Source organism: Ammospiza caudacuta, chromosome 16, assembly GCF_027887145.1.
Source record: "Ammospiza caudacuta isolate bAmmCau1 chromosome 16, bAmmCau1.pri, whole genome shotgun sequence".
NCBI classification, from domain to species: Eukaryota; Metazoa; Chordata; class Aves; order Passeriformes; family Passerellidae; genus Ammospiza; species Ammospiza caudacuta.
Window position 1 is genome coordinate 1,637,665 of NC_080608.1, and position 25,276 is coordinate 1,662,940.

General features: G+C 60.4%; 4 protein-coding genes across 5 annotated transcripts; 1 reads left to right on the forward strand and 3 right to left on the reverse strand.

Moving 5' to 3' along the window:
• Positions 1-2,391: 2,391 nt before the first annotated feature.
• PAIP2 (poly(A) binding protein interacting protein 2) lies at positions 2,392-10,658 on the forward strand. Of its 2 annotated transcripts, none has more exons than XM_058815205.1 (4): positions 2,392-2,509; positions 5,840-6,005; positions 8,145-8,324; positions 9,528-10,658. In XM_058815205.1, the coding sequence occupies exons 2-4, from the start codon at positions 5,868-5,870 to the stop codon at positions 9,591-9,593; spliced, it is 384 nt and encodes a 127-aa protein (XP_058671188.1). In that variant the 5' UTR covers positions 2,392-2,509; positions 5,840-5,867; the 3' UTR covers positions 9,594-10,658. The 2 variants fall into 2 exon arrangements, with proteins under 2 accessions (XP_058671188.1, XP_058671189.1); XM_058815206.1 differs by having other exon boundaries at positions 2,447-2,509; positions 5,846-6,005.
• A 1,829-nt stretch (positions 10,659-12,487) lies between these two features.
• SLC23A1 (solute carrier family 23 member 1) lies at positions 12,488-17,929 on the reverse strand. Its single transcript, XM_058815243.1, is given in 17 exon segments — positions 12,488-13,160; positions 13,271-13,366; positions 13,489-13,632; positions 13,793-13,922; positions 13,999-14,104; positions 14,224-14,371; positions 14,528-14,684; positions 14,785-14,905; positions 15,486-15,667; positions 16,347-16,414; positions 16,491-16,579; positions 16,654-16,811; positions 16,900-17,001; positions 17,191-17,262; positions 17,735-17,804; positions 17,806-17,860; positions 17,863-17,929. Coding segments are annotated over 17 exon segments (2,004 nt in total). The 3' UTR covers positions 12,488-12,921.
• On the reverse strand, positions 17,925-19,307 carry MZB1 (marginal zone B and B1 cell specific protein). Its single transcript, XM_058815244.1, has 4 exons — positions 19,050-19,307; positions 18,688-18,794; positions 18,408-18,512; positions 17,925-18,332 (listed from the first exon to the last, which is right to left on the reverse strand). Exons 1-4 carry the CDS (start codon positions 19,239-19,241, stop codon positions 18,158-18,160), a joined length of 579 nt encoding a protein of 192 aa, XP_058671227.1. The 5' UTR covers positions 19,242-19,307; the 3' UTR covers positions 17,925-18,157.
• Positions 19,308-19,906: 599 nt separating this feature from the next.
• PROB1 (proline rich basic protein 1) lies at positions 19,907-24,606 on the reverse strand. Its single transcript, XM_058815566.1, has one exon. The coding sequence runs from the start codon at positions 24,604-24,606 to the stop codon at positions 20,224-20,226; it is 4,383 nt and encodes a 1,460-aa protein (XP_058671549.1). The 3' UTR covers positions 19,907-20,223.
• Positions 24,607-25,276: the final 670 nt, after the last annotated feature.

Sequence of the window (25,276 nt, forward strand, 5' to 3'; positions counted from 1 at the left end):
TGAACTCTATCCTGTGTCATGTCACCACACCAAAACTCAAGCTCTCCTTTTAAAATGTGCATGTTTTTAACACCTGTGCTTCAGCAGCTTCCTGCATAACTCTTCTTTCTCTTCCCTAAACCCTCTTGCATTTCCAAACAAATTAAAATACCACTTGTTAAAACCCTGGTAGATATATTCTGCTGACACTTTTATTTCTGGAGATTTGGGGTGTTCTCATCAAAGCTGAAGCCACATTCCATTAATGCAGACAAAACAGACTGGGGCCCATTCTTCCAGCCTGAGCCTCCACCAGTGAGGATTGGAAGGGGTTTGGCATGCAGGAGGCTGAATGCTGCTGAAGTTAAAGCAGGCACACCCAGCAGACACAGGACTTTGTGTGTGTGCAAGTCAAGCCTCGAGAACTTGTTTTTCCAGCTGTGACTTTGTGTTGCACCCTCACCCGAGGGGCTGCAGTCCCTCACAGAGCTTGAGCCACCTCCAGCGAGGGCAGCAGGATCTGGGGGGCCCGGAGAGGGGAGAAGTGCTGAGGAGCAGCTCCAGTGCAGGGTTTGTTGAAGTAGCGCATCCAAATTAAAGTTTTACCATGCAGTGACTCATCCCTGTACAGAGAGCAGTTATTGCTCTGTACAAGACACTCATTAGTATGCAAAGTGATGTTTGGGTTGGTAGGAAATGGATTAAATGTCAGGCACTGATAGAATCTTAAAGCTTTCTGAGGCCCCTGAAAGAAATCGCAGGCACCAGCAGCTCTGCCCTTAGAGCAGAACTAAGGCATAAGGATGGGCTTGGAGCCCTGGTTAGGTGGCATTTGTCACTCATCTGTCCTGAAAGGCTGTTGAGTCTGCAGACCAGGCACCCCTTCTCTCTGAGGTGGGCAGATAATTTATTTCCAAGGTCCTTTAAGTTTCCTTACAATGTTCATTTAAGGTTAATGTATCAAAATCCTACATTCAGTTTTTAAAGTAGCCTTTTGTTAGCTAATACCCATGCTGATCTTGTAACTGTAACTTGTGTGAGTGCTGACCTGTGTACAGGTAAATGTGTACATCATGTTTAGCATTTAAACATAAAGCATTCCCGGGTGTGAGTGATTTTAGGGTGCTTTTACATGTCAGAAGTTGAATCAAACCCACTGCTTCTGCAAAGTGTCTTCTGTTCCCGTGCAGAGGTCAGGAAGAACAGAGCCCTTAGGGTAATTTCTGAGGAAAAGGTGCCAGAAAAACCTGATCTTGAGGACAGATTGCAGACACACACGTTGGTGTCATGGGCTGCTTATTTGGGAGTAACTGCACTGTGAAGGGTGAGGGAAATCCCAGAGCACAAGGGTGAGTGTAAAATGTCAGGCTCTGCTTCAGACACAAATTTCAGTTGTAAGGAGTAACCTGGAGACTGCTGTCCCATTGCTGTGGGGAGTGAGTAGGAGAATCTTCTTCCAGGTGAGAAAACCACATCCTGCTGGATTTGTAGAGTTGGAAATTGTGGAAATAACAGTAGCAAGAGCACAGTGTTGCTTTTTTAAGGATGATGCTTGCAGAGGTGTTTTGCAGTGTTGGATGGAGTGTGGGAAAACCCTTGGGCCCTGGGACCAAGTTGGTAATGGTGGCTGGTAAAATCAGTATAAACTAACATAGACTTGGGCACCTCCAGCTGGGGCAGCCGGCTCAAGGAGGGTTTGTGGCTCCAAATTGTGAGGCTGTGAATGGGCCAGAGAGGCATTCCCACCTTCCCCTGAGGAAAAGGGAGAGCAGAAACAAAAGAGAATAAAAATGGCTTTCTGAACCCATTTTGTAACTGGGGCTGAAGCCTCGGCACGTACTCGAAAGGAGCCTGTTATGTCCCTTTTCCTGATTCAGCGCCGTGAAACACACGAGCCCGGCAGAAACACCGCTGTGAGCAGCAGTGTTGTTCCTCGGTGTTCCATTATCCCTTCCCTCAGTGAGGCGAGGGGTCTGCGCCTCCCGGGTCAGCCGCTGTCCCGAGGGAGGCTGGGGGAGCATCAGGGGGTGCCCAGAAACGGGGAGTGTTGGCACCCCCTGTGAGAGCCCCGGGGCCGTTCGGGGATCCCTCCGTGAGTCCCGGGGGTGTTCGGCCCACGCCCCCTCACCGCCGCTGCCACAAGATGGCGGCCGCCCCGCCGGACTGCGCTTCCCGGTGTGCCCCGCGCCGCCACGCGAAATGGCCGCCAGGTGCCGTGCGGGACTACAGCTCCCAGCATGCCGCGCGCCGGGAGGAGGGTGGGGCAAAAGACTACATGTCCCAGTGTGCAGCGCGCCGCCCCCCCGCCGATGCTGCGGCCTGCCGCGCGCCTGCCGCGGCCGCTTCCGGGGGAGGGGGGGCGGAGCCGGCGGGGGCCCGGCGTTGGAGGAAGTGACGTCAGGTCCGGCGGTGTGTGGCGGAGCGGGGCGGGCCGGGCCGAGCGCGGACCGGGCGGAGCGGAGCGGGGCCGGTGGGTCCGGTGGGGTCCGGGCGGGTCACGGCGGAGCGGCGGCTCCTCTGCGCACCGCAGGTGAGAGTCGGGGAACGGCTCCGGGCACGCACCGCCGGCGCCGCCGCGGGGGCTCGAGGGCGCCGCCCCCTCCCCTGAGGCGGCGCCGGGCCGCGGCCTCCACCCCCGCGGCGGGGCCGCCCCTCGGTATTGTCTGCGGCGCCATCCGGGGCCTGCGGGGGCGGCTGGTGCCGAACAAAGCGGGGCCGGGGGGCGGCGGCCCTGCCGCGTTACCGCCCGCGCGGGGCCGAGCGCGGGGCGCGGGGTTACCGGCACCGGCTACCGACAACACCGGCTCGCGGCCCCGCTGCTGCCGAAACGTGGCCCCGGAGCGGGTCCGCCCAGGGGCCCCGTCCCTGGCGGGGCGCTGCTCCCACAAGCCCCGGCTGAGCCCCGCGCGGGGGAGGCGGCTGCGTTCGGTAACCTCCAGCGCAGCCTCCCAGGCGTTTCTATCAGATAGCGCTGGCGTCCCGCGTGGATTTGATTAAGAAATCTGTTTATTGGGCGAGTATAATTATTAGGCGGTTTTAATCAGCTCCCTCGATAAGAGCCGTGTGCTAATCTCGATAGATAAGGAGGAGCTGGGCCGGTGCTGCCGACTCGCAGGGGCAATCACCGGCTGATAAACAAGTTGCTGACTTCTGTCCCAGCTGCTCTAAAACACCTTCCTTTAATCTTCGGCTCCCACTAAAACCATGTTAGTTTTGGGTGCCTAAAGCAAATACTGTATTTTTTTTTTTTACTTAATAATTCTCTTTTTTCTGTGGCGGGTAAGGAGCTGTGGTTGCTGCTTGGAATTAGGCCTGACCTCACCTCCGGAGAAGGCAGTGGATAATCTTCTTTCGTGACTGGGTTTTAAATGCAGCCTCTTCAGTCACAAAGCTCTGAATTTTAATGATGGTCGGTCAAGGGCTCTTCATGGCTGTAACTGCAGCAAAATTCAGGGAAATGGGTGAATTACTGGGCCTTAGTAATGTTCTGGAGTAACAAGCTGCACACTGCATACAGAAAACAGCTCAGGGTTAGCTGAAAGCCTGTTGTAACAGGATTTTTTACTTCTGTCTTCATTCCTAAGATACAAGTACTATTTTTTATTAATATCTTTCCTTATGCACTTGCAGTGTGCTTGCTCCACCACCCCCACTCCACACCAAAATCCCAGAGGAGCTTGGGTCAGAACCTCACAGTGTGTCACCGTGGCAGAATTCTCCCTGTTTTCTGTTCTTTAGCACTGCCAGTGTTACATTTCCTCTTCTACAGTGAGGAGCTTTGAGCTCCTCTGCTTCCCACCTACTCCCAGATGGAAAATGGGTTATTTTTATTCCCAGCAGCAGTGTAGCCTGGCACTGGGGCTTGTTTCCTGCAGCAGCCTGCTTGGATTGGGACTTTTTGCAAGACTGAGGTGGCATTTGGCTCTGGCCCTCAGAATTCCCTGACTGAAAAGGTTGTACCAGTACTGGTGGAACAGGACTGAGCTTGTTCCCACACGTGAGCACAGAAACCTGGTCTGTGTCTCAAAGTGGAGAAATGGGAAGGTTTATTTGTTCTGTTGGAAGCTGCAGAAAATTAAATCAGGGGTGCTGTGAGTGAGGAGCCAGCCTGGGGCTTCCTCAGAGTTCCTGCAGGATAAGTGAGTGTGGGAAAGGCATGAATGGTCTGAGGGCTTCATCAGATAAACTTTAAATGTTCAGGCTGAGAAGATGAGCCTTGAAGATCCTCCCCATCACCCTTGGGCAGTGGTGGACAAAGCTGGTTTGGTCCAAGCTGCACTTCCCTCCCTCCCTCCTAAAGCTGGAGCTCCTGTCTGGTGGGAACGCTTCAGAAATGGGAAAGCTGGCCCGTGATTCAACAAATTACCCTTCCAAGCTTTTACACAAACAAGTAGGGTTGGTTTGTTGGGTTTGGGTTGGTTTTTAAATTATTTTTACCATTCTGGACTTGTCTGGGTACAGTCACCTTTGTGTAGAAGCTGCCTGAGTTCCTCACTGCTGAGGCAGTTACTTTCAGGAAAATAATTATGTCAAGACTAGCTCCATAAAAGAGAAGGTGAAAAGACATGACAGTCAAAAGTGGGGGGGAAAGAAATTTGGGGTTTTTAGGCTTTATTTCCTGTACTCCATTCCATGTGTTGGTTTGGGAACAGCTGAAGTGGCTTAAAGCAATTTCAAGCTTGAATCTGGGTGTTAAACACAACGTCCTTTCCTGTTTTATGTAAATGCTGCCAGTAATCCTCAGCAAGTTTGTGTTGAAAGAACACCAAAAAGAACCTGTTTTCCCTGGTGGAATACCCAGTGGAATACAAGCATCTGCTCCAGTTGTGGCACTTCCCAGGGAGCTGCAGTGACTTCTGTGCTGGGGTTTGCCTTTGATAGAGAAACGTGGAACACAGCAAGCAGGCAGGTTCCTTCTGCTTTGTGCTTTTCTTAACTGGTCACTCAGATGTGGCAGGTTTTTAGCTGGTATCAGCAAGAGTTTTGAACCTGCATTAATTCCCTAGATAACAGAACCAACTGGAATGCAAAGAGAAAATGTGAGGTGCTGGGTGATAAGCCCTTGTACTCTAATAACAACAAGGCTGCATTTTAACACCCTCCTCTCTGAAGAAGGCACTCTTTGATATGCAGACAACTAAGTTTTGTTAGTAAAATAAAAATATTTTCACTTTTGCTGCAACTTTCATTGCGAATTTTAACATGAGAAAAACATTAAAATTTGACTTGAGTAATGGATTTTTTGGTCAGGTTTTTTTTAGGTCTTTTTTTATGACGTTGCCTGACTCTGTGTACTGTTTAGAGAAAATTGATACTCCCAGTGTTAGTATCCAACAAATACTGAGGTTTTCCAGTGTTGATCTGTTTGTTTGGGCATGGCACAGAAGGGCAGCAATGTTGTGTCACCTCAGAACACACAGATTTCCAGGTGGCCCTGTGCAGGGTCAGTTCCTCGTGGTTTCTGCTCACTGCAAGGTTTCCCAGCAGGAAAGGGCTGTGAAACCTGGCTCGTGCCATCACACACAACACTTAGAAGTGCTTTGGAAAACAAATTCTCCTTTTGCGTGTTTAAATATTTTCCTACTGGCAAGTTTCCTACTGTTTTTTCCTGTCACTTTTCATTGGCTGTGGTGCTTGGCTTGGGTGAGGTTCAGTTTGGGAAATTAATTTGTGCCTGGAATCCGCACACAATGGGAACGGAGCTTGCGATGCCGCTCCTTGCTGTGATCTCACAGCTCTGCTGCAGTCAGGGCCAGGCTGCCTGGGGCCCCTGAATGCAGGTGCAGCCTCTGCTCCCTTGGGCTGGGCTGGTGCAGCAGGGAATGAGGAGCCTGCAGGTGTTTGATGGTGCTCTCCTCAGTTGCAGGTTTGGGATCCGAGTGGCAGCCATGAAGGACCCGAGTCGCAGCAGTACCAGCCCCAGCATCATCAGCGAGGATGTGATCATCAACGGGCACTCCCACGAGGATGACAACCCCTTTGCTGAGTACATGTGGATGGAGAACGAGGAGGAGTTCAACAGGCAGGCAAGTAACTCCCTGCTTTGCATGGCCCCTCTGTCCTTTGTCCCTTCCCAGCTGAAGGGACAGAGCTGGGGTCCACCACTGACCCTCCTTCAGATGGGCTCTCTGGAGTGATCCTGGGGAACAAACAGCTCTCCCTTGCCGATCTTCTGCAGTCCTGGTGGAAAATACAGGAAGTGCAGCACATTCTAATGCATCCATTAATTAATTCCCTGCTTCTGCAGGAGGGAGGGGAGAGCAGAGAGCTGACAGAAGTACGTGGCACTTGGCAAGGGCTGGCCCGGGAGGCGTTCGTGTGTGGACGTGCTGAGTGCCCCAGTGCTGAGCTGGGGAATTCCAGGTGCACACCTGCCTTGGGAACAGCCCTGCTGCTCCTCAGGGTGCTGGTGACAGCTGCTCATTTTAATACTTGAGTCTTACAGCTCCCTTCACCATCCCGTGGGAAGGAAGCCTTACCTCCCTCTGCCACCTTGCCTCTGTCACCCTTTTCTCTCCTGCTCTGGAGACTGGGGACAGCCCACCTCTTTCCACACCCCTTTCCCATTCCCAGCTTGCTCTGTGCCCTCCATAGCTGCTGCCTGTGCAAGGTGTTGAGTTACCAGCACAGGATCCTCAGGGTGCCAGCAGCTCTGAGCTCCCTCAGAGCCAGGTTTGCTCACAAAACCTCTCTTCTCTTGTGCATTGTTTCCTGTTTGGTGGCTTTTTCCCCCTGGGAACTATCCCACAGTTGGTATACAAGGGGTGTAGTTCTCTGGAAAGGAGCTCAGCTGTGCCATGATTTTTCAGGCACAGATTCCATTGTCAGAGCAGAGGAAAGGTGGGAGTCAGAGGGGAGAAGGGTCATGCTCAGACACAGTTGGGACAGCCTGGTCACCTGCTGCTGCAGACACAGCCCTCTGGGAGCCTGAGCAAGTTAAACTGGAGCTGGAAAATAAAAACAGGCAGTCCTAATTTCCAGCATTTAGGGAATTAAATGTTATTTAGCGCTGCTGGAGCTGCCATGGAGGCACCTGTAGGGGTACAGGCCTGTAACCAAGCCCCTGGAGCTGGGCAAGCCCTGTGTAACAGGAGCCTGTGACCATGTGCCCCCAGCAGGAGGGAGGCAGTGCCTCCTGGAGGGAGTGCTGCTCTGGGGAATCACTGAGTCAGCCCTCAGTGCCTCGGCAGTGCCTGGGCGGTGCCTCTGAGCATGTGAGGATGAGTCCCCGTTCCCCAGAGCACCAGATGAGCTCGTGGGTGTGTTTGCCCCAAGGGCAAGGACCCAGATTGCACAGCACTCCTGATAATCTGGTGTTAATGTTTTTGATTTGGTGTTTGTGGTAACTGAATTTCCACTCCAGGACTGAGGAGGTGTTTGATTTCAGAGCAAAGGGTAGATGGGAAAACTTGTTCGAGCTTCCACTGAGTGAACTTCTAAATCTGTCCTGAATCAATTTTCCATTCCCTTGTGTCTGGGCCAGTCCTTCACACCAGCTTCTGTTTCCCTGCTTTCCTCTCACACACTCTGATTCAGGACATGGAAAGTTTGTAGGATGATCTCGCTCCAAATCTCCTTTACTGAACAACCAGGGAAAACTGCTTTAATCTCTGCAGTGCCAGTTCTGCCTGGCTTGGTTTGTGCTGCTCCCAGGACAGCAGGGCTGCATTCCTCCCAGCTGCTGGCATCAGGTGGGGTTCCCCAGGAGAGTACAGTGGGTGAGCACACGCTGGCAGCCAGCAGAGGCTGCTTGTTCCAGGTGACAGGCAGGGGTTATTTTTTCCCCAGGAGTCCCGCAGGACACTTTCCTGGGGAGTGTTTCCTGGCTCTGTGTCTTGGCACAGCTCCCTTCCTCATACTTGCAGCGAGCTCAGTCCAGACCAGTTGGTACAGCTGAAATCTTTGCTTGGGACCTACATTTTCCTTCTCCTTCAGGTCATAACAAGCTGCAAACCAAACAGCTGGGGCTGGGGGGTTCTCCTGCCTCTCCCTTTCAGCTGCAGCCCCAACCCCTTGCACAAAGCACTGATGTCCTTGCTGCATGGATGTGGTGCTGGGGTGCTGCTGACAGCTGGGAAGGTCAGCTGGGTGCACACACCTGGGAATGAGCCCCCCAGGAGCCCAGAATGGATCTGTTGCTGAAGCAGTTTCTTTTCATTGCACAGATCGAAGAGGAGTTGTGGGAAGAAGAATTTATCGAGCGCTGTTTCCAGGAGATGCTGGAAGAGGAGGAGGAGCATGAGTGGTTTATTCCAGCCCGTGATCTCCCACAAACAATGGATCAAATCCAGGACCAGTTCAATGACCTTGTTATCAGTGACAGCTCATCGCTGGAGGATCTGGTGGTAAGCTCAGCTTCTCATTCTGTTTCTAAAGCTCAAGTCTTTGTGCAAGGCTGGGGCTTATTGCTGCTTATGGCAGGAGAAAGTCCTTCCAGCAGAAAGGAGCCTGCTAAACCCTGCCTGGCTGTGCAGAGTAGGTGGGAAGGAGGTGTCTCCATGGGATGTGACCTGTTTGGTGGCTTTCTTCATACCCACGTGGAGCCTTTCCCATGGCACAACTCCAGGAGTGGGTGGGAGGTTATGAAAGAAGGGCACTGAGTGGAGCCAGGGCTGGGAAAGGGTCACTGGGCATCTGCCAGCACTGACACGTTGGGCTGGTCTGGGCCCTGTCCCAGGGTCTGGTTGGGACTGGGAGAGCCACAGCAGATCCCTGGAACAATTCTAGGGAAGGGGAAAGCAGCCAAACTGTAACTGTTTCCCTCTTTTTGCTGTCTGACTTCTGTGCAGAGCTCAGCCCAAAGGAAAGGGCAGCATGTGCTTCTTTTCCCTCACAGAATCCATAGTTGCTCTAACAGAGCACAGACCCCACATGATCCTGTCACACAACTGCTCTGAGATTCAGATGCAGACCATGACTTTCCCAAGCTGAAGCAGCTGCAGGCAGCAGTTTCAGCCTCAGTGAGGATCAGAAAAGCCTAATCCTTCATTTCTTTGTGATAAAGAACTCCTTTTGAAGGTGCTGGTGCCCACCTTGAACTGCAGGACATGGAGCAGCAGCAGCAGCTTGCCAGGGGGCAGGACAGGGGAGCCACAGACAGAGACATGTAAAAAATCAATACAGTGCTTATACACATGAAATTCCCAGAAGTGGCTGAAGTTCCTGGAACAAGTCACCTCTTGCTTAAATAAGCAAAATTTAAAAAGCTCATGGCACGTTTTAACAGCTCAACTTGAGAAAAGGCTATTTCAGCATGAGGAGGAAGCTGCTGTGTTTGGTGCATGCCTGTGGTTTGCTGCTTATTCCCTGAGCCCTCATCCAGCTGAAACTTCAGGTGGAGCTAAGGAAGGTTGGACAACTCAGGGAGTAGCACTCAGGGAGAGGAATGGGCTTTTCTGGGGATTATAGACTGCTGCTAAGTGTAAGAAGCCTATTGTATACCTGATTGTTCCTCTAAATCCATAAACCTTTGCCTCTGATTGCCTTCAGCTTGAAAATGGAAGCTGAAAATAACAATTCACCCTGATTTCTGTTCTTCCCTTCCTCAGGTCAAGAGTAATCTGAATCCAAACGCAAAGGAGTTTGTTCCTGGGGTGAAGTACTTAAACATTTGAGTAGACTGGGCCCTCTTTTGGTGGATGTAGCACAATTTCCACACTGTGAAGCCAGTATTAGAAGATTTAATTGTAAAAGCTCTCTCTTCTTGTCACTGTGTTACACTTATGCATTGCCAAAGTTTTGTTAGTCTTGCATGCTCAATAAAAGTGCTGAGACTGTTATTAAGTAAATCTGTCAAAAGTTTAATGGAAACATAATTGGGCCCTGGCTCTGTGCGAAGGAGGCAGTGAGGTAAGAAGCACCAGTCAAGTTGAGACAAAGTACCACGTTAATAAAACCTTCTGCAGACTCTGACTTTTTAAACAGGACTTGGAATTTGCGGTGAATGGTCTGTTTTTAACTAAAGATGTGTTAACTGGTGCTAGCTTGCACCTGATAATGCCTTAACTTCCAAGTGAAAGTGAGGAGATCTGATTGTTATGCAAATTAGCTAACTTTCCTTTGAGGTATCAGTGTTGTTACTAATGTTAATTTCCCCCCTTACAAAACATCGTGATCCTGGGAAGCAGCGTGAGCTTACCCCAAATCTCACAGACCTGTGCAGAGTCGTAGATCTCAGCTCCTGAACTAACATCCAGGCATTTGGGAGGAAGCAGTTCCCTGTCCTTTGCAGTGTGTGATCATGTTAGAAACCTTCCCTTCCCTTCCCGTGCTGTTCAGGGAGGTGTGAGATCCATCACAGTTCCTGCCAAGAACAGGCATCCCACACAGCACTGCCTATGGAACCCTTAGCATCCAACTCCCCACAGCTGGATTTAACCAGGCAAACCCCAGCATTAGTGATTTGAGTGGTGCTTTTCCCTTGCTTTGTTTAATCATCACTACACAATAGTCTACAGCACAACGACTTTTTGGGGTTTTTTTGTTTTGTTTTGTTTTTTGGTTGTTGGTTTTTTTTTTTCTTTTAATAAAGCTAGAACAGTTTTGGCTTCTTAAACTTCATATTTGGGTAGGTTAAGCTGCCATACGTGTTCAGTGTGAATAGTGTTTAAGTTGAAAATATTGTAAAAAAATTATATTTTTTCAAAAATATTTAAAAAAATAAATAATAGTAGAACTGATGTGGTGGCTGTCTCATAACTGGGCATCTGGCACGGGAACTCACTTGGCAGCGTGTGGAGGACAGGGCTGGCACTGTGGAACCCCCAGGATCGTGGTTGGAGCTGGACTCTTCATGGAATCACAGACTGCTCTGGGTTGGAAGAGACTGGAGAGACCCAGTTCCATGGGCAGGGATGCCTTCCACTGTTCCAGGCTGCTCCAAGCCCTGTCCAGCCTGGCCTTGGATGCTTCCAGGGATGGGATTTGTTCCTCTCCCTCTCCATGCTCTCCCATCATTTTCCCTGTGGCTGTTCCCAGGCTGGCCCTGCTGGCAGCCCCGGGAGCAGCTGAGGGCTCTCAGAAGCTGCTGCTGGTGCCTGGCACTGGAGCCCCAGAGCTGGAGTCGAGTGCTGGCCCAACAGCTTCTGCAGCCCCATCCAGTCTTGTTTCATGGAACACCCTGAGTTGGACCCACAAGGATCAAGCCCAGAGCCTGCTCAGGACAGCCCAGCCTCGCTGTATCTCCTTTTTAAGCTTGGATTAAAGTGAGGCCCAGCTGAGCTGCAGCTTTGCAGGATGGGCAGGGTGAGGCGGGGCCTTCCCACAGGTGCTGCCCTGTGTCAGGAGAGCCTCTCCCTGCTGGGGAAGGTGCACCAACCCTTCTGCTCTGCTCTGCTCTGCTCTGCTCTGCTCTGCTCTGCAGAACGGTCATGGAGCTACCCCGGCTCCGTGCTGGGCACTGCCTTCCCTTCCAACACACAGAGCTGGCAAAATGTCTCCAGGATTTCCACTGACCTGGGAGAGTTTAGACTCGAGCACCTAAAGGAAAAGGTCAGCAAATAACACACAGCTGGTTTCTATCTGCAGTGGGAGTTCCACAGCGAGTCCTGCGTGGCTGCAGTTTGTCCACGAGCATTGGCCTGGCCACTGTCACCTCGGGGTGGTGGCAGCTGAGTGCAGCAGCCAGGAGCCAGGACGTGGAGCAGCCAGGCTGCCCTGACTGCCGTGGCTGCTCTGCTGGAGCTGGGTTTATGCCTCTGCTGTGTCCCGTAGCACTGGGATGTTCACTGGGGAGGAGCTGCCCTGTGATGCTGGGTTTGGGGTGTGACTGCAGCAGAGGGGTGGCACCCAGACCTGGCACAGCAGTGCTGGCCCTGCCCCCAGACTCCCTCTTAGTCCTGCTCCTGCCCCAGCGGGTGGGGACAAGGACATGGGAGGGGATCCCACTGGCCAGAGCAGTGTCACACACTGTCACACTCTGCTCAGCACCAGGACAGCAGCCAAAGAGGGGCTCAGAGCCTGGCTGGTGCTCTGGGAGGTGGGGAGTGATTGTATTGCATCCCTTGGGGGTTATTTTAACTTGGGGTGTTTTTTTTCCCTCAACTTCACTTTTAACAGATTTTCTCACTTCTCTCCCTGCTCAGGCTTGGGAGTGAGTATGTGACAGTGCCACCCCGGGCTGTGACAGGGTTGCGCAATGTTGCCTCAGCTCAACTTTGGTGCTAAATCCAGGCCAAGGACTGGCCTGACCCCGCTGTGGTGTGGGTCAGCCACCTCCGTGGCTGCAGCTGAGAGCAGCCTGGGGCATTGGGGCAGTGTCACCAGCACGGCCAGGACAGGGCCAGCGCTCCAGAGCTCCCGGGCCAGGAAGGGTTTGTGCTGAGCTGCCTCTCCCACAGCCCCGGGTTCAGGCAGAGCCCATCTGGAAGAACTCCAGGGTGTCTGAGTGCCTGGCAGCCCAGGAGGAGCAGGATCAAAGGTACACAAAGGGCGAGGGAACGGCGCAGGAGGCAGCACAGACACTGGTGGCGCACGTGCACTTGAATATATTATCTTATTTAATGCGACATCTTAAGTTAGGCATCCTAAGGCTGGTCTGGACCCTGCCCCACGCAGAGTCCGTGCCAGCTGCTGGCTCACCGTGCCGGAGCCGAGGGCACAGCGCGGTGAAAATCCGCGGCCCCGGGTGGGAATCGATGGCCCCGGGTGGGAGTCGGTGGCTCCGGGGCTCTGGCCGGCTCCGGTGTGGCTGAGGGGCTCCAGCGAGCGCTGCACGAGTCTCAGCCAGGAAAGCTTCGTGTGGAGCCTGGCACGGGGTGGCGGTGCCCAGGCTGTGCCCCGGAGCTCGGGGGGTCCCCAGGAGCAGCGTTGTGTTTCCCCAGCCCCGCGTTCAAGCCGAGCAGCCTTGGCTGTGCCCTTGGTGGGCGCTGCCGAACCCCGAGAGCCCCCCGGGAGCTCGGCTCGGCTCCTCCGGCGCTGGGGCAGGACCTGAGCGCCCCTGGCTCAGACCTTGGTGCACACCGAGCCCCCGTCCGGGCCCTCTGCGGCCACCGAGCCGCTGCCGCCCGGCCGGGCCCGGAACCCGGTGAACACCGGGCAGATGGGCACGTTCCGGAGCCAGCGGCTGCTCCGCACCGCGCCCATGCCGAAGGGGAAGTCGTAGCTCCTCAGGCTGGCGCTGCTCGAGCTGTCCGAGTGCGCTCCTGCCTTCCACTGCACCAGCCCTCGTTCCTCCTGGGTCCCTGCGGGGTGTCCGGTGTCACCCCCGGCCCCGCCATCCCCCCTGGCAGCTCTAAACCGACAGGAACCTGCCCCAGCCCCGCTGCCCCTGCCCGCCCGTGTGCCCCGTTACCCGGGATGGTGTTGTCCAGGATGAAGGCAAGAGTGCCCCCAACGAACATCTCCGTGGTCAGCAGCACCGTCAGGATCTGGTCTAGCTCGGGGACACCTGCGACAGCGTGGGACGCGGCCGGGATGCTGTGAGGAGTCGGATTTCCCCGCTGCTCCCCGGCAGATCTGCGCTCCTGTCTCCCCAAACTGCCCAAACCGCGGCTCTCCGTGGGGCCGTACCTGTGTTAATGGCCCCGGGGTGGGAATCCAGGTAGTTCGGCAGCACCAGCCCGAAAAACATGGCAAAGCCCAGCACGAAGAGGTTTCGGGAGGAGTTCATGTCGACGAACTGCAGGTTGGAGAGGCCGACGGCCGTGATCATTCCTGCCGGCAGAGATGCGGCGATGCAGGCGGCGGAGCCGGGGCTGGCCCAGCCGCGAGTGGGTGCGAGGGGCCCCCGTTCCCCCCATACCCGCCCTCGGGCTCACCAGCCCCCGGGGCTGCGGGGACCAGGCCCAGGGCTGCGTTTGGGGCATTCAGTTACCGAACAAGGTGCAGAACATCCCGCCGAGCACGGGGTCGGGCAGGGAGGCGAAGAGCGCCGTGAATTTGCCGATGGTGCCCAGCAGGAGCATGATCCCGGCGCCGTATTGGATCACCCTCCTGCTCCCCACCTGCACACGGACAGCGGCAGCCGGTGACGGTGCCTGCGCCCCCCGGCCCAGCCGGGACCCGCCCCGGCCCCGCTACCTTGGTGATGCCCAGGACGCCGATGTTGGGGCTGGAGGACGTGGAGCCATTGCCGGTTCCCAAGAGCCCCGCGATGATGCAGGAGATGCCCTCGGTGAAAATGCCCCTGCGGAACAACACGGCGGGGCTGGTGCCCATCCCACTGTCCTGCAGCCTCCCTGACCGGTGTCCAGAGATGCTGCGGTGCGAGTGAGGTGCCGTGGAGGGGAGAGCAGCCGGCTGTACCTGTTGATGGCGTGCACCGGGGGCGGCGGTGCTCCTGCCAGGCGGGCACAGGAGTAGTAGTCCCCGATGGACTCGATGATGCCCGCCAGCGTGGCACTGAACATGCCCAGCACGGCTGCGGAGGTCACCGTGGGCAGCCCCCACTGGCCTGCCCGGGGGCAGAGCATCTCAGGGCTGGGGACAGCCCAGGACCCCCCAGGCGGTGCTCACCGGCGCCATTTGGGCCCCCCGGGTGTTTCCCAGCCCCGGTGATGCTGCACCAGGTCCCCACATCCCCAGGGCAAAGGGGTATCGGGGCACTCACAGGGGTAGGGGACACGGAACCAGGGTGCCACGGACAGGATCTCCCCGCGCGCGTCCGTCCTGGCCTTGTAGCCGTACTCGTCGGGCCGGCTGGGGAACACTCCGGTGCGGGTCAGCACGTAGCAGATGAGCCACACCAGCATGATGGCCAGGATGATCTGCGGGCACACACGGCACCCTCCCGCACCGCTCCCGAGCCCGCCTAGGGCAAACGGGGCAATGTGGGGCCGCCCCAGGATGCTCCCAGCCAGCCCCTACCGGGAACATCTTGAAGATCTGGACGCGGAGCAGGACAAAGCCGCGGCCCCGCCGGTAGCCGGGCAGGCAGATGGCGACCTGCCGCAGGTACTGGGCAAACAGGACAATCAGGAAGATGGTCCTGGGGGAGAGACAGATGGGATCCCTCTGATGCCTCAGGTTTCAGCTTTGATATTTTTCAGATTCTGTGCTGCTTTAGTGTGTAATTCTGAGCTTCATTTTAGGGGATGATGAGCTCTCTGCACAGAGCATGGAGACAAAACAATTCCTTCTCTAGCTGGGCACCGAGGACAAATTGTTGTGTTGTGATCCAAATCTCAGGCCCAAGAGCAGAAACAACGTGGGCTGAGGAGAGATAAACAAGCAGGATGGGACTGCATGGGCTGGAGCTGTAAATGGACAATTAACTCCAATATGCTAACTGATCAAAGTGAGAGACTCCTGTGACCAGTTGTGCATTTTGTGCCCATTTTGGTTCATCTTGGGTGCAGCCTTGGTTGGGCTCTTGTGCTGCCCAAGGTGGATCCATTGAGGCCTCCTAATAAATCCCTGCTTTATTCTTTAACTCTGTCCAGCCTCTGTTCTAGGGCAACCTTCACAAGGCATCACCTCCCACCCCTGACATCCTCCTGGCTCTGTGTTGGACAACCCTGCCCTCCTGTCCCCATGTCCCCCTTGTCCCCCGTGTCCCCATGCCATACAGCACAGAGATGCCCCAGTGGGAGCCAGCCCGGTCACCGGCCGCCTGGAACACGGAGAGTCCGATGAGGGACACGGTGGGGGTGACGGTCAGCGGCCCGATGTAGCTGAGCAGTGCCCCGGGGAGCCCCAGCAGCCCGATGAGCACTTCCACCAGGCTGGACACTATGATGGCCCCCTGGATCTGCAGGGCACAGAGAGAGTGTCAGCAGCCGTCTGGGGAGTCAAGGTGCCACGGGGTGGTGGTAGGATCATGGCAGGGTGGTGGCAGGGAGTGGCAGGGTGCTGCAGGGTGGTGGCAGAGGGTGGCAGGGTGGTGGCAGGGAGTGGCAGGGTGCTGCAGGGTGGTGGCAGAGGGTGGCAGGGTGGTGGCAGGGTCATGGCAGGGTGGTGGCAGGGTGGTGCAGGGTGGTGCAGGATGGTGCAGGATGGGGCAGGATAGTGGCAGGGTGGTGGCAGAGGGTGGCAGGGTGGTGCAGGATGGTACAGAGTGGTGGCAAGGTCGTGGCAGGATGGTGGCAGGGTGGTGGCAGGGTGTGCCAGGATTGAGGGAGGATTGTGGCAGGATGCTGCAGAGTGGTGGCAGGATGGTGGCAGGGGGTGGCAGGATGGTGGCAGGATGGTGGCAGGGTGTGCCAGGATGATGGCAGGATGATGACAGGATGGTGGCAGGATTGTGGCAGGATGATGGCAGGATGATGACAGGATGGTGGCAAGATTGTGGCAGGTTGGTGCCAGGATTGAGGGAGGATTATGGCAAGTTGGTGGCAGGGGGTGGCAGGATGATGCAGGGTGGTGGCAGGGTGGTGGCAGGGTGATGGCAGGATGATGCAGGGTGGTGGCAGGGTGATGGCAGGCTGTACCTCTCGCATGCGGGGCTGCCAGATGTGCGACGTGTTGAGTGGCAGGGACCAGTTGCCGTAGATCTCCTCTGGGGATGGAGGGCGGTGAGGTGGTCCTGGGGGTCGGGGAGCAGCCGGACACCCCCTGCACCCCCCTGCCCTCACCTTCAGGTGGGCATCGCCACTTGTCCAGGGCCAGGATGGACTTGGCGGGCACGAGGAAGGCCAGGGCGCTGGCCTGGAAGAGCGGCAGCCTGCGGGGACAGAGGGATGGATCCTGTGCCTGTGCCCGGGGTTGGGCACGGGGCCCGTGGGGCCGTGGCTCTACCTGATGCCCACGGTGGTCTGGATGAGGGTGGTGATGCCCACGCAGGTGAAGATGGTGCCAATGAGGTAGCTGACGGTGAGCTGGTCCTTGCCCACGCACAGGCTCTCGGCCAGCAGGAAGGGCACGGCGATGGTGCCGCTGAAGCACGTCAGGTAGTGCTGGGGGGCGAGGGGGGCTCAGCAGGGCTGGGGGTGCCCCACACCGTGGGGAACGGGGATTTGGGGTCTGACACTTGCCAGGCTGTACCTGGAAGCCGAGCAGGATGCAGAGGTACCAGGGGGGCACGTCCTCGATCTTGTAGAGCATGTCCACCTCCGGCTGGGGGGGCCTGGTGCCCGTCCCGGGCTCCTGCTGGGGGGGCACAGCTCAGCCTGTCTCACCCTGGGGCTGCGTGCAGGGACGGGCAGCCCACCCGGCCCCATGGGAGCCCCTGTGCCCGCGGGGAGGGGAGGGGTTCCGGCTGGCCGGGCTCCATCCGCAGGTGTGTCACAGATGGATTTGGGGTGCGGTGCTGCCCACGGGGTGCCCGGTACTCACCCTGCCCGCCACAGGCAGATCCTTCCCAGGGGCGTGCGGGGAGCCCGCGGGGCCCAGAGCCAAGTTCCCATTCTGGCAGTGGGGACGAGGGAGGAGCTGGGTCAGTGCGGACCCGGCTGTCCCTCGGGGAGGGGCTGGGCTCTGCTCTGAGGGACGCGGGTGACACCGGGCCATGGCCCAGCGTGTTTCCTGTCAGTCCCACCCGGTGCCCGCTCTGACCTCCAGGAGGGGTCTGGGCTCCCAAACCCACCGATCCCTGCCTTGTATTTTGTTCCTGGAAAGTCTGGAGGGGGATCCCCCCTGCAGGTGATGGGAAAGGTGGCACGGCCGGTCCCAGCCGCAGCATTCCAGCGTGTCCCCTCGGTCCCGCGATTCACCGCAGTCCCCAGGCTCCCCCTGGCCTTTGGCAGCCCCAGCAGGGCATCCTGACCCTGAGCTGGCCGTGGCTGGCTCGGTGTGCCCGGCCACCACCTCCCTCCCCACCGCCCTGGGATGACACCGAGGAAGGGATGGGGATGGGGACAGGGACGGCGCCTGCATTCACCTGGGGCTGAGCCAGGTCTCCCGAGCGGGTCCCCATCCTCGGACGCTTCCCGGCGGCGCTGTCGCTGCTCGGGGGGTTTTATGGCCGTGGGAAGGACTTTAGTCCCCGGCCGGGCGGTGGCGGTGGCGGGGGGAGGGCGGCCATTGGCTGGGGGTTGTGAAAGCGGCGAACGCAGCCCCGGCACGGATCAGCCATTAACTCCTTTAATTGGGGCTGCCCCCGCCCGGAGCAGCGCCCGGTGAAACATTAGAGCCCGTGGGTTACACAGTAATTCCCCGCTCGCCCGAGCGGACACCGAGCGACAGCGGCGACATCGGTGACAGGCGACAGCGGCGAGGCGCCCACCCCGGCACGTGTCGGCTCCCGCTGGGGACGAAGTCGGCTCCGAAGGTCGCCGGGGCATTAAGCATTAACCACGGCGGGCTACAGCTCGTTCTGCGGCGCCTTGCGGGGCTCCGGGCGCTCCTTGCGGCCGGCGCACGGTCCCTTGTCGCCGTGGCACAGCAGCTGCCGCAGCGCGGCCGGGCCCCGCCGGTGCGCGCTGTAAATCTGCGCCTCGCCCCGCTCGCCCACGTAGCCGAGGCACAGCTTGGAGAGCCTGCGAGGAGCCGCGGGGTCACCGGGATAGAGGGGACCCGGCCCGGCCCCCCTGCACCGCCGAACCCCCGCTCACCTGCCCGGCCACGGTCCCCCCGACACCAGCACGCTCAGGGACTGCTGGCTCGGCAGCCCCGGCCCCGACAGCCGCTTCTGCCCGTCCAGCTCCAGCACCCCGTAACTGCGGGGAGAGGGGGGTTAGAGGCAAAGTGGTCGCTGGGGACACCCCTGTCCCTGGGGACACCAGATCCTTGAGACACCGCCATCCTCAGGGACATTCTGACCCCTGCGGACTCGCCCGTAGCCGGGATCACCCTGATCCCAGGGACACCCCCATCCGGGGACACCCTGCTCACCTCTCCCAGTCCTGCGAGCAGCTCCTCTCCAGCACCTCTATGTAGTCCGACTCCTTCAGAGCCTTCTTGCCCACCTTCCCTTCTGCCTTGCGCAGTTGCTCCTCAATCTGGGGTGAGAAAAGGCAGAATCGGGGCACTGGGGGTGGCAGCCTGTCCGTGACCCCGGTCCCCAGCGGGGCTGGGCTCTGCATCCCCGTCTGTGCGGCCCCAGCAGTGGAAGCACATCTGGGTCAGAGGGTCCATGAAGAGCCCAAAAGGCTTCTTTAAGGCGCCGATGAGGAGCAGCAGCATCTCCCCAGGCTGAAGCCTCCCCACAAGGGTTCTCACTGCCGCTTTTGGGGCGCCGTGTCCCCGCTCCCAACCTGGAAGGCGATGGCGTGGCAGGCGTCACAGCGCAGCGATTCGGGCATGTGGGGCGAGAGCCGCTCCTCGGGGCTCAGCTGGGGCGCGGGGACGGAGCGGGACGGGACTGCAGGGGGGTCCCCGCACGTGTCCTCGGCCCCTGTCCCCCCCAGCAGGGTCAGCACCAGCCACGCTGCCAGCGGCGCCCGCATCCTGCTCCGAGAGTGCGGGGCGGAGGCGTGGGGTGGCTACAAACCCCCCGGCCGGGCTGCAAACCGGGCTATAAACCCCCGGGGCGGGCTGTGAACCGCCGGGGCGGGTTATAAACCGTGGGGCGGGCTATAAACCCCCCGGGGCGGGCTACAAACCCCCCGGGACCGGCGAGCGGCGCCGAGGCGCGGGCAGCGCACACCTGCATCCGGCTGGGGCGGCCCGTCCGACCCGGGCATCGCAGCACGAATGGGGAGATGTGCAGGGCGTGCCCCCTCTCCAGGAGGGTTTTGCTGTAATTCCGTCCTGTAACTCAGCATGATCCCTTCTCCTCAACCTCAGTCCTTCCTGGGATGGTGTGGACCTACAGGGGCTGGGCGAGGGTTTGGGGTTAAGGACTGGGGTTTGAGGCTCATGGTTGTGGTTGTGGCTCATGGTTGTGGTTTAGCGTTCAGGGCTGGGGTTTGGGGTTTAGGGCTCACTGATGGCTGCAGAGTCCCCTCCTGCTCCTCGGGACTGGGATTCATGTGGGGGACTCTCCAAGACAGACAGAAGGATTGCAGGTTCCAAGTGCCTCAGCGCCTCCCCTCCCTTTACCACACAAACACAGGATGAAGAAGCAGATTTAAAGCCGTTTCAGCATTTTTATTACTATTTTGGGGTGTCTGTGCTGCAGCTGTGGTTGGGGGAGCTGGGGGTGGCCAGGCCATCAACCCCTGTGCGAACCAGCCCGGGTCATCCTTGGGATGGGACTGGCAGGACAGGGGGAAGCGGGGCCTCTGTGGTCCCTTTGCTGGCCGGGGCCACCTCAATGTCCCCCTCGGGCTGCCAGCTGCTGACACCGAACACGCCCTTCCTGTCCCCGTTTCCATGAGAAGCCACTGAAGTCCAACCAGTGCCCGCTGCCCCTTCCCGTGCCAGGGGTGATGATGATTTTGGGCCAAGCCGGGCCAAGGGAAGGGACGTCCCGGCGGCTCCGTCCCGTCACATGCGGAGCAGGGAGCCCTCGGGCGCGGCAGGGCTGGCGCGGGCCGGGGGCTGCTCGGGGCCGGGGCTGGCCCGCATGCCCGTGGGGATGTAGTAGAGGCTCTCCAGGTAGCCGCAGTCGGGACCCCCGGCAGGGGACGAGCCCTCGCCCTTGGCAGCGGAGCCGGGGGTGCCGGGGTTGTCGGCCGGCGGCAGCGAGGGGTGCGGCGGCGAGGGGGCGGCGGGCGCCGGTGCCGGCAGCCCCGGGAAGCCGCCGTAGGGTGCGTAGGGTGGGCTGTAGACCCCCGGGGCCATGACCAGCGGGTTGAAAGGTGCCTGGTAGAGCCCGGTGTGTGATGCCACCGGCGGGACCAGCACCTCCAGGTACTGCCCGGTCTCGGGGTCGTAGAGCGTTTTCATCTGCGGCTGCCGCGGCGGCTCCATGTAGTAGCACTTGCCGCTGCTGGGATCCACGAGCATCCTCCGCTGGGCGGGCACGGCGGCGGGGAAGGGCTTGGGGGGGCTCTGCCGGCTCCTCCCGCTCGGCGAGGGACCCTCGCTCCTCCTGAGGAAAGGAGGAGCATCCTCCAGGTGGGGCTGGGCTGGGGGCTCCACAGCAGCCGAGCCCTCGGGGGGTCGGGGCAGGGGGGGCTCAGGGCTGGGCTTGCTCCAGGGCACTTCCCCAGCAGGAAGGGAATAGGCACCGGTACCCAGCGGAGCGCTGGCTGGGCTGGGGACAAAAGGGGATCCAAAGAAAGAGCCGGCCACGTTGGAGACTGAGGGATGCCCAAGGGAAGTGGGGACTGGATTGCTGACCATGGGGGACCCAAAGGATGAACTGCCTGGGTTGGGGATCAAGGGGTTCCCAAAGGATGCACTGGATGGATTGGGCACCAGTGGAGACCCAAAGGATGCACTGGATGGATTGGGGACCAGTGGAGACCCAAAGGATGCACTGGATGGATTTGGGATCAAGGGGTTCCCAAAGGAGGCACTGGATGGATTGGGGACCAGTGGAGACCCAAATGATGCACTGGATGGATTTGGGATCAAGGGGTACCCAAAGGATGCACTGGATGGATTGGGGACCACTGGGGACCCAAATGATACATTGGATGCATTTGACACCAGCTGGGACCCAAAGGATACACTGGACGGATGGGGCACCAGTGGGGACCCAAAGGAAGCACTGGATGGATTGGGGACCAAGGGGTTCCCAAATGAGGCACTGGATGGATTGGGGACCAGAGGGGCACCAAAAGACTTGTTGGAGTTGGAAACCAAGGGGGCCCCAAATGATGTGCTGGCCAGGCTGGAGGCTGATGGGAAGCCAAAGGATGAGCTGGTCACGTTGGTGACCATGGAGGTCCCAAAAGAGGCACTGGCTGGGTTGGGGGCTGAGTGACCCCCAAAAGAGGTGCTGGCCGGGACGGGGACAAAGGGGGTCCCAAAGGAGGCACTGCCTGGGTTGGGGACCGAGGGCAGCTTTGGCATCAGCGTGGATTTGGGGGCTCTCTCGGGGATTGCCAAGTAGTTGGAGTTCTCTGCCGGGGCAGCAGGCGGGTAGGGCTCTGGAGCCGCCGGCCACAGCGGCGAGTGCTCCCAGGCCTCCCTGTGCTCCGGCAGCCGCCCAGGGGAGCCTTCGCCGCTGTCCCCGGCTCGGAGCGGGGCGGCGGGGCCGGAGCCACCGGCAGAGCCCCCGCTGCCCACCGAGAGCCGCCGGCCGCTGCCGGGCTGCTGCTGCCGCTGCTTGCCGGCCCCGGGCTCTCCCCCGGCGCTGCTGCCGCCCGGGGCTCCGGCCCGGGGGTCCCGGCTGTCCCCGCTGCGAGGTCGCTGCCCCGGCGGCTCCGGGCCCTCGGCAGCGGGGAGCGCTCCGCTGCTGCCACGGCCGCGCAGCTCCTTCCCCTCGGCGGGGCTCGGCGGCGGCAGCAGAACGGTCTTCTCTGCCCGCAGCAGGGCGCTGCTCTGGGCCGGGCAGCTCTCCGGGCCCGGCCGCCCCACCAGGACGTGCAGATGGGTCTCCACGTGCGGGACCCGCTCTGCCCGCGGGGGCAGCCGGAGCTCGCTGCGCTCCCGGCGCGGGGGCGACGCCGGCGGCTCCTCCGGGGGGGCCGCTCCCCTCCGCGTGGCCTGGACCCTCGTGATGTTGATGGGGGAGCTGTGCGGGGGCCTGGCGGGCCCCTCGGCACAGGCCGGGGCCGGCTCTCGGCCGGGGGCCGCCGGCACCTCCTCTCCCGGCGGCTCCGGCGGCGGCTCCCGGCGCACCGAGGTGCAGTGGATGACCAGAGGGGCGGCTGGCGGCGGCTCCCCGCTGCTCGCCGCGGTGCCGCGGGAGGCGCCGGCAGTCCCGAACTTGAGGCTGTAGCTGCTCTTCACCAGCTTGCGCACGTCGCGGGGCTGCGGGACGCGCCCCTTGCCCTTCTCCTGCGGCTTGGGGGGAGCGGGGGGCGGGGACCCCCGGGGTGCCGGGGCGGTGCCGGGGCTGGGCGGCCGGCGGGGCGCTGCCGGCGGCTTCTCCGGCCGGCTCGGCGGCTGCGGCCTCGCCTCATGAGCCCGGGAGGAGGCGAAGGGGCGGCGCGGCGGGGCGGCGGGGAGCGCCCGGCTCTCGGCCTTGAAGGGGAGGCTTTGGGAATGGATGGGGCCGATGGCTCGCTCCTTCAAGCTGGGCCACGGCCTCGGCGCCCTCGCAAACCGGGGGGCGACATCCAGCACCTTCCCCACCCCGGGCTGGGCCTCGAACAGGGCGCGAGCTCGCTGGTAGCAGATCCTCTCCGACGTGTGCTCCTCCGCGGCCGCGGGCAGCCAGCGGCCCTCCAGCACCTCCTGGTACTTCATCCTCTGGTTGAGCTCGTTGAACGTCTTCCTCAGGTTGCAGACGGTCTCCCTCGTGGCCTCGCTGAGCACCACGCCCTTGGTGGGATGGGTGGTGGTGGCGGCGCTCCCCGCGGCCGCCCTGGCCATCCCGCCGCCCCGCAGGTCCTCGGCCGAGAAGCTGCAGTCCGAGCGGGACAGCGAGCTGGACTTGCCCTCCAGGGCATCCCCCAGCAGGTCGGTGCCGGCCGAGGACGGCCCCGAGGAGGTCGAGCTGCCCCGCAGCCCCTTCTGCTCCATCTTGATGCGCTGCTCGTACTGCATCTTCTTGGCCAGGACGTTTTTCACCAGGCACGAGGCCGCCCTGGTCCTGTCGGTGCCGGCCTCCAGGGACGCCGCCTTCATGAACTGCTGGTAGTTGAACCTGAAGTCCTCTCCGACGGCTCTGCCCTTGCTGGGGGGCTCCTTCCTGGCCGGGGGCTGGGGCGCTGGGCCGTCCCCCCGCGGGCCAAAGCCCGTCTCCTTCCTCTCCTTCCTCTTCAGCAGGATCTGGCGCTTGGGCACCGTCCTCTTCTTACCGTGGCCCTTCCTGGCCTCGCCGTTCTCTAGCTCCACGTCCACGCACTCGAACTGCTCCTTGCCCAGCAGCTCCCCGTCCACGCCGGCGGGGAAGGGCCATCCCACCCTGCCGTGCAGAGCTGTCCCCGCAACCCGGGGCTCCCCGGCGCCCGCCGGCCACCGCCGCGGCCGCCCGCCGTCCTCGGACAGCGAGTTGGAGAGGCTGGAGGAGGTGTGGGAGCTGCACATGTCGAGGCGAGCTCCGGGGAGCCCCGAGAGGCTGCGGAAAGCCCTGGCCGTCAGCGCCTGCACCTCGCCGTCCACCTCGTCCGAGTCGCTGGGAGCCCCGGCGAGCATCGGCCCGGGCTGCCGGGGCACGGCCGGCTCCCCGGCGGCCGGCACGGGCTGCCGGTCCCCGCCGAGGGGACCCATCCTGCCCCCCTGGCCCGGCGCTGGGCTATTCTTAGCCGCGCTGGACAGCTGAGCCCGCTGCGGGCGGGCGAGGGGGCCGGGCGGCGGGGGAGCGCCGGGGGCCCCCGCCGGAGCCCAGCGGGCCGGGGCAGCCCGGCCGGGCGATCCCTCCTCATCCGGGAACTCCAGGCAGTCCTTGAAGGTCTCCGTGCCGTCCGAGCACAGGGCGGAGTGGTAGGAGGACAAGGAGGAGCTCGACATGCTCTTGGTGAGGTCGTCGCGGGGCAGCCCCGGGAGGTGACCGTCCTCCTCCTCTTCCTCCTCGGCGGAGCGCGGGCCGTCCCCAGCTCCGCGGGGACCCTCGCCCTGCGGGCCGGGCAGCTCGGCGGGGTTCAGCAGCACCGGCTCCCTCTTCCCGCGGGGCATGGTGGCAGCGAGCAGCGCGGGGGCTTCGGCCGGGGCCGGGGAGCGCTGCTCGGGGCCGGGGCCGCTCTGCCGGGGCCGCTGGCTCGACCTTGTGCTCCCTCCCGTCCCGGCGGCTGCAGCCGGCGGCGGCTCAGAGCAAGCCCGGATCACATGGACCCGGCCAGCGCCAGCCGGGGCAGCCGACGCCAAGCGCATTGCAGGGATGCCACCGCCGCCCCCAGCCTCGGGGACCTGCCGGGGGCCGCCGGCTCATCCCTGCCCCTCAGCTCGCCCCGCTCTCCCCAGAGCGCCGGACAGCTCCCAGGGCACCCCATACAGGTCCCAGGACACCCCACACAGGTCCCAGGGCACCCCATACAGGTCCCAGGGCACCCCATACAGGTCCCAGGACACCCATACAGCTCCCGGGTGTGACCCCATGGAACGGCTGGGCTGCCCCTGGACCCGCAGACCCCTCTGGGGATGTCCCATCCGCGGTGCTGAGGGCACGGCAGGACCCCGAGCTGCAGCTCCATCCCCACCACGGCTCCTTTCCCGGTGCCACAGCAATGGTGTGTCCAGCTGGCCTTTCCCCTAAACACACCCTGCCCCTGGCAGGAGCTCCCACACAGCCAATCCAAGCGGCCAGGAGCAAACTCAAGGCTTGGGATCAGCCCAGGCATGGAGCAGCGCTGGGATTCACAGGAGCTGACCAAAGGACTGCAGCCATGTGTGTCTTTTTTGGGGACACTCCAAGCCAGTGGTGGGGTGGCTGGGGTGACATGAGGATCTCTGCAGTTTGCCCACCCCAAGTGCTGCTGGTGCAGCCCAGTCCCAGCTTTTGGGGGAATTTTTGCCATGAAACAGCAGCAGCAGGTGCTTCCCA

Excerpts from the sequence above, each read along its gene's own strand:
- PAIP2 (XM_058815205.1), top strand. The coding sequence starts at position 5,868 with ATGAAGGACCCGAGTCGCAGCAGTACCAGCCCCAGCATCATCAGCGAG. Across the intron at positions 6,006-8,144 it reads AGGAGGAGTTCAACAGGCAG|ATCGAAGAGGAGTTGTGGGA; the intron begins GCAAGTAACTCC and ends TTCATTGCACAG. Across the intron at positions 8,325-9,527 it reads CATCGCTGGAGGATCTGGTG|GTCAAGAGTAATCTGAATCC; the intron begins GTAAGCTCAGCT and ends TCCCTTCCTCAG.
- MZB1 (XM_058815244.1), bottom strand. The coding sequence starts at position 19,241 with ATGCGGGCGCCGCTGGCAGCGTGGCTGGTGCTGACCCTGCTGGGGGGG. Across the intron at positions 18,513-18,687 it reads TGCTCGCAGGACTGGGAGAG|TTACGGGGTGCTGGAGCTGG; the intron begins GTGAGCAGGGTG and ends CTCTCCCCGCAG. Across the intron at positions 18,333-18,407 it reads GGGGGACCGTGGCCGGGCAG|GCTCTCCAAGCTGTGCCTCG; the intron begins GTGAGCGGGGGT and ends GGCTCCTCGCAG.
- PROB1 (XM_058815566.1), bottom strand. The coding sequence starts at position 24,606 with ATGCGCTTGGCGTCGGCTGCCCCGGCTGGCGCTGGCCGGGTCCATGTG.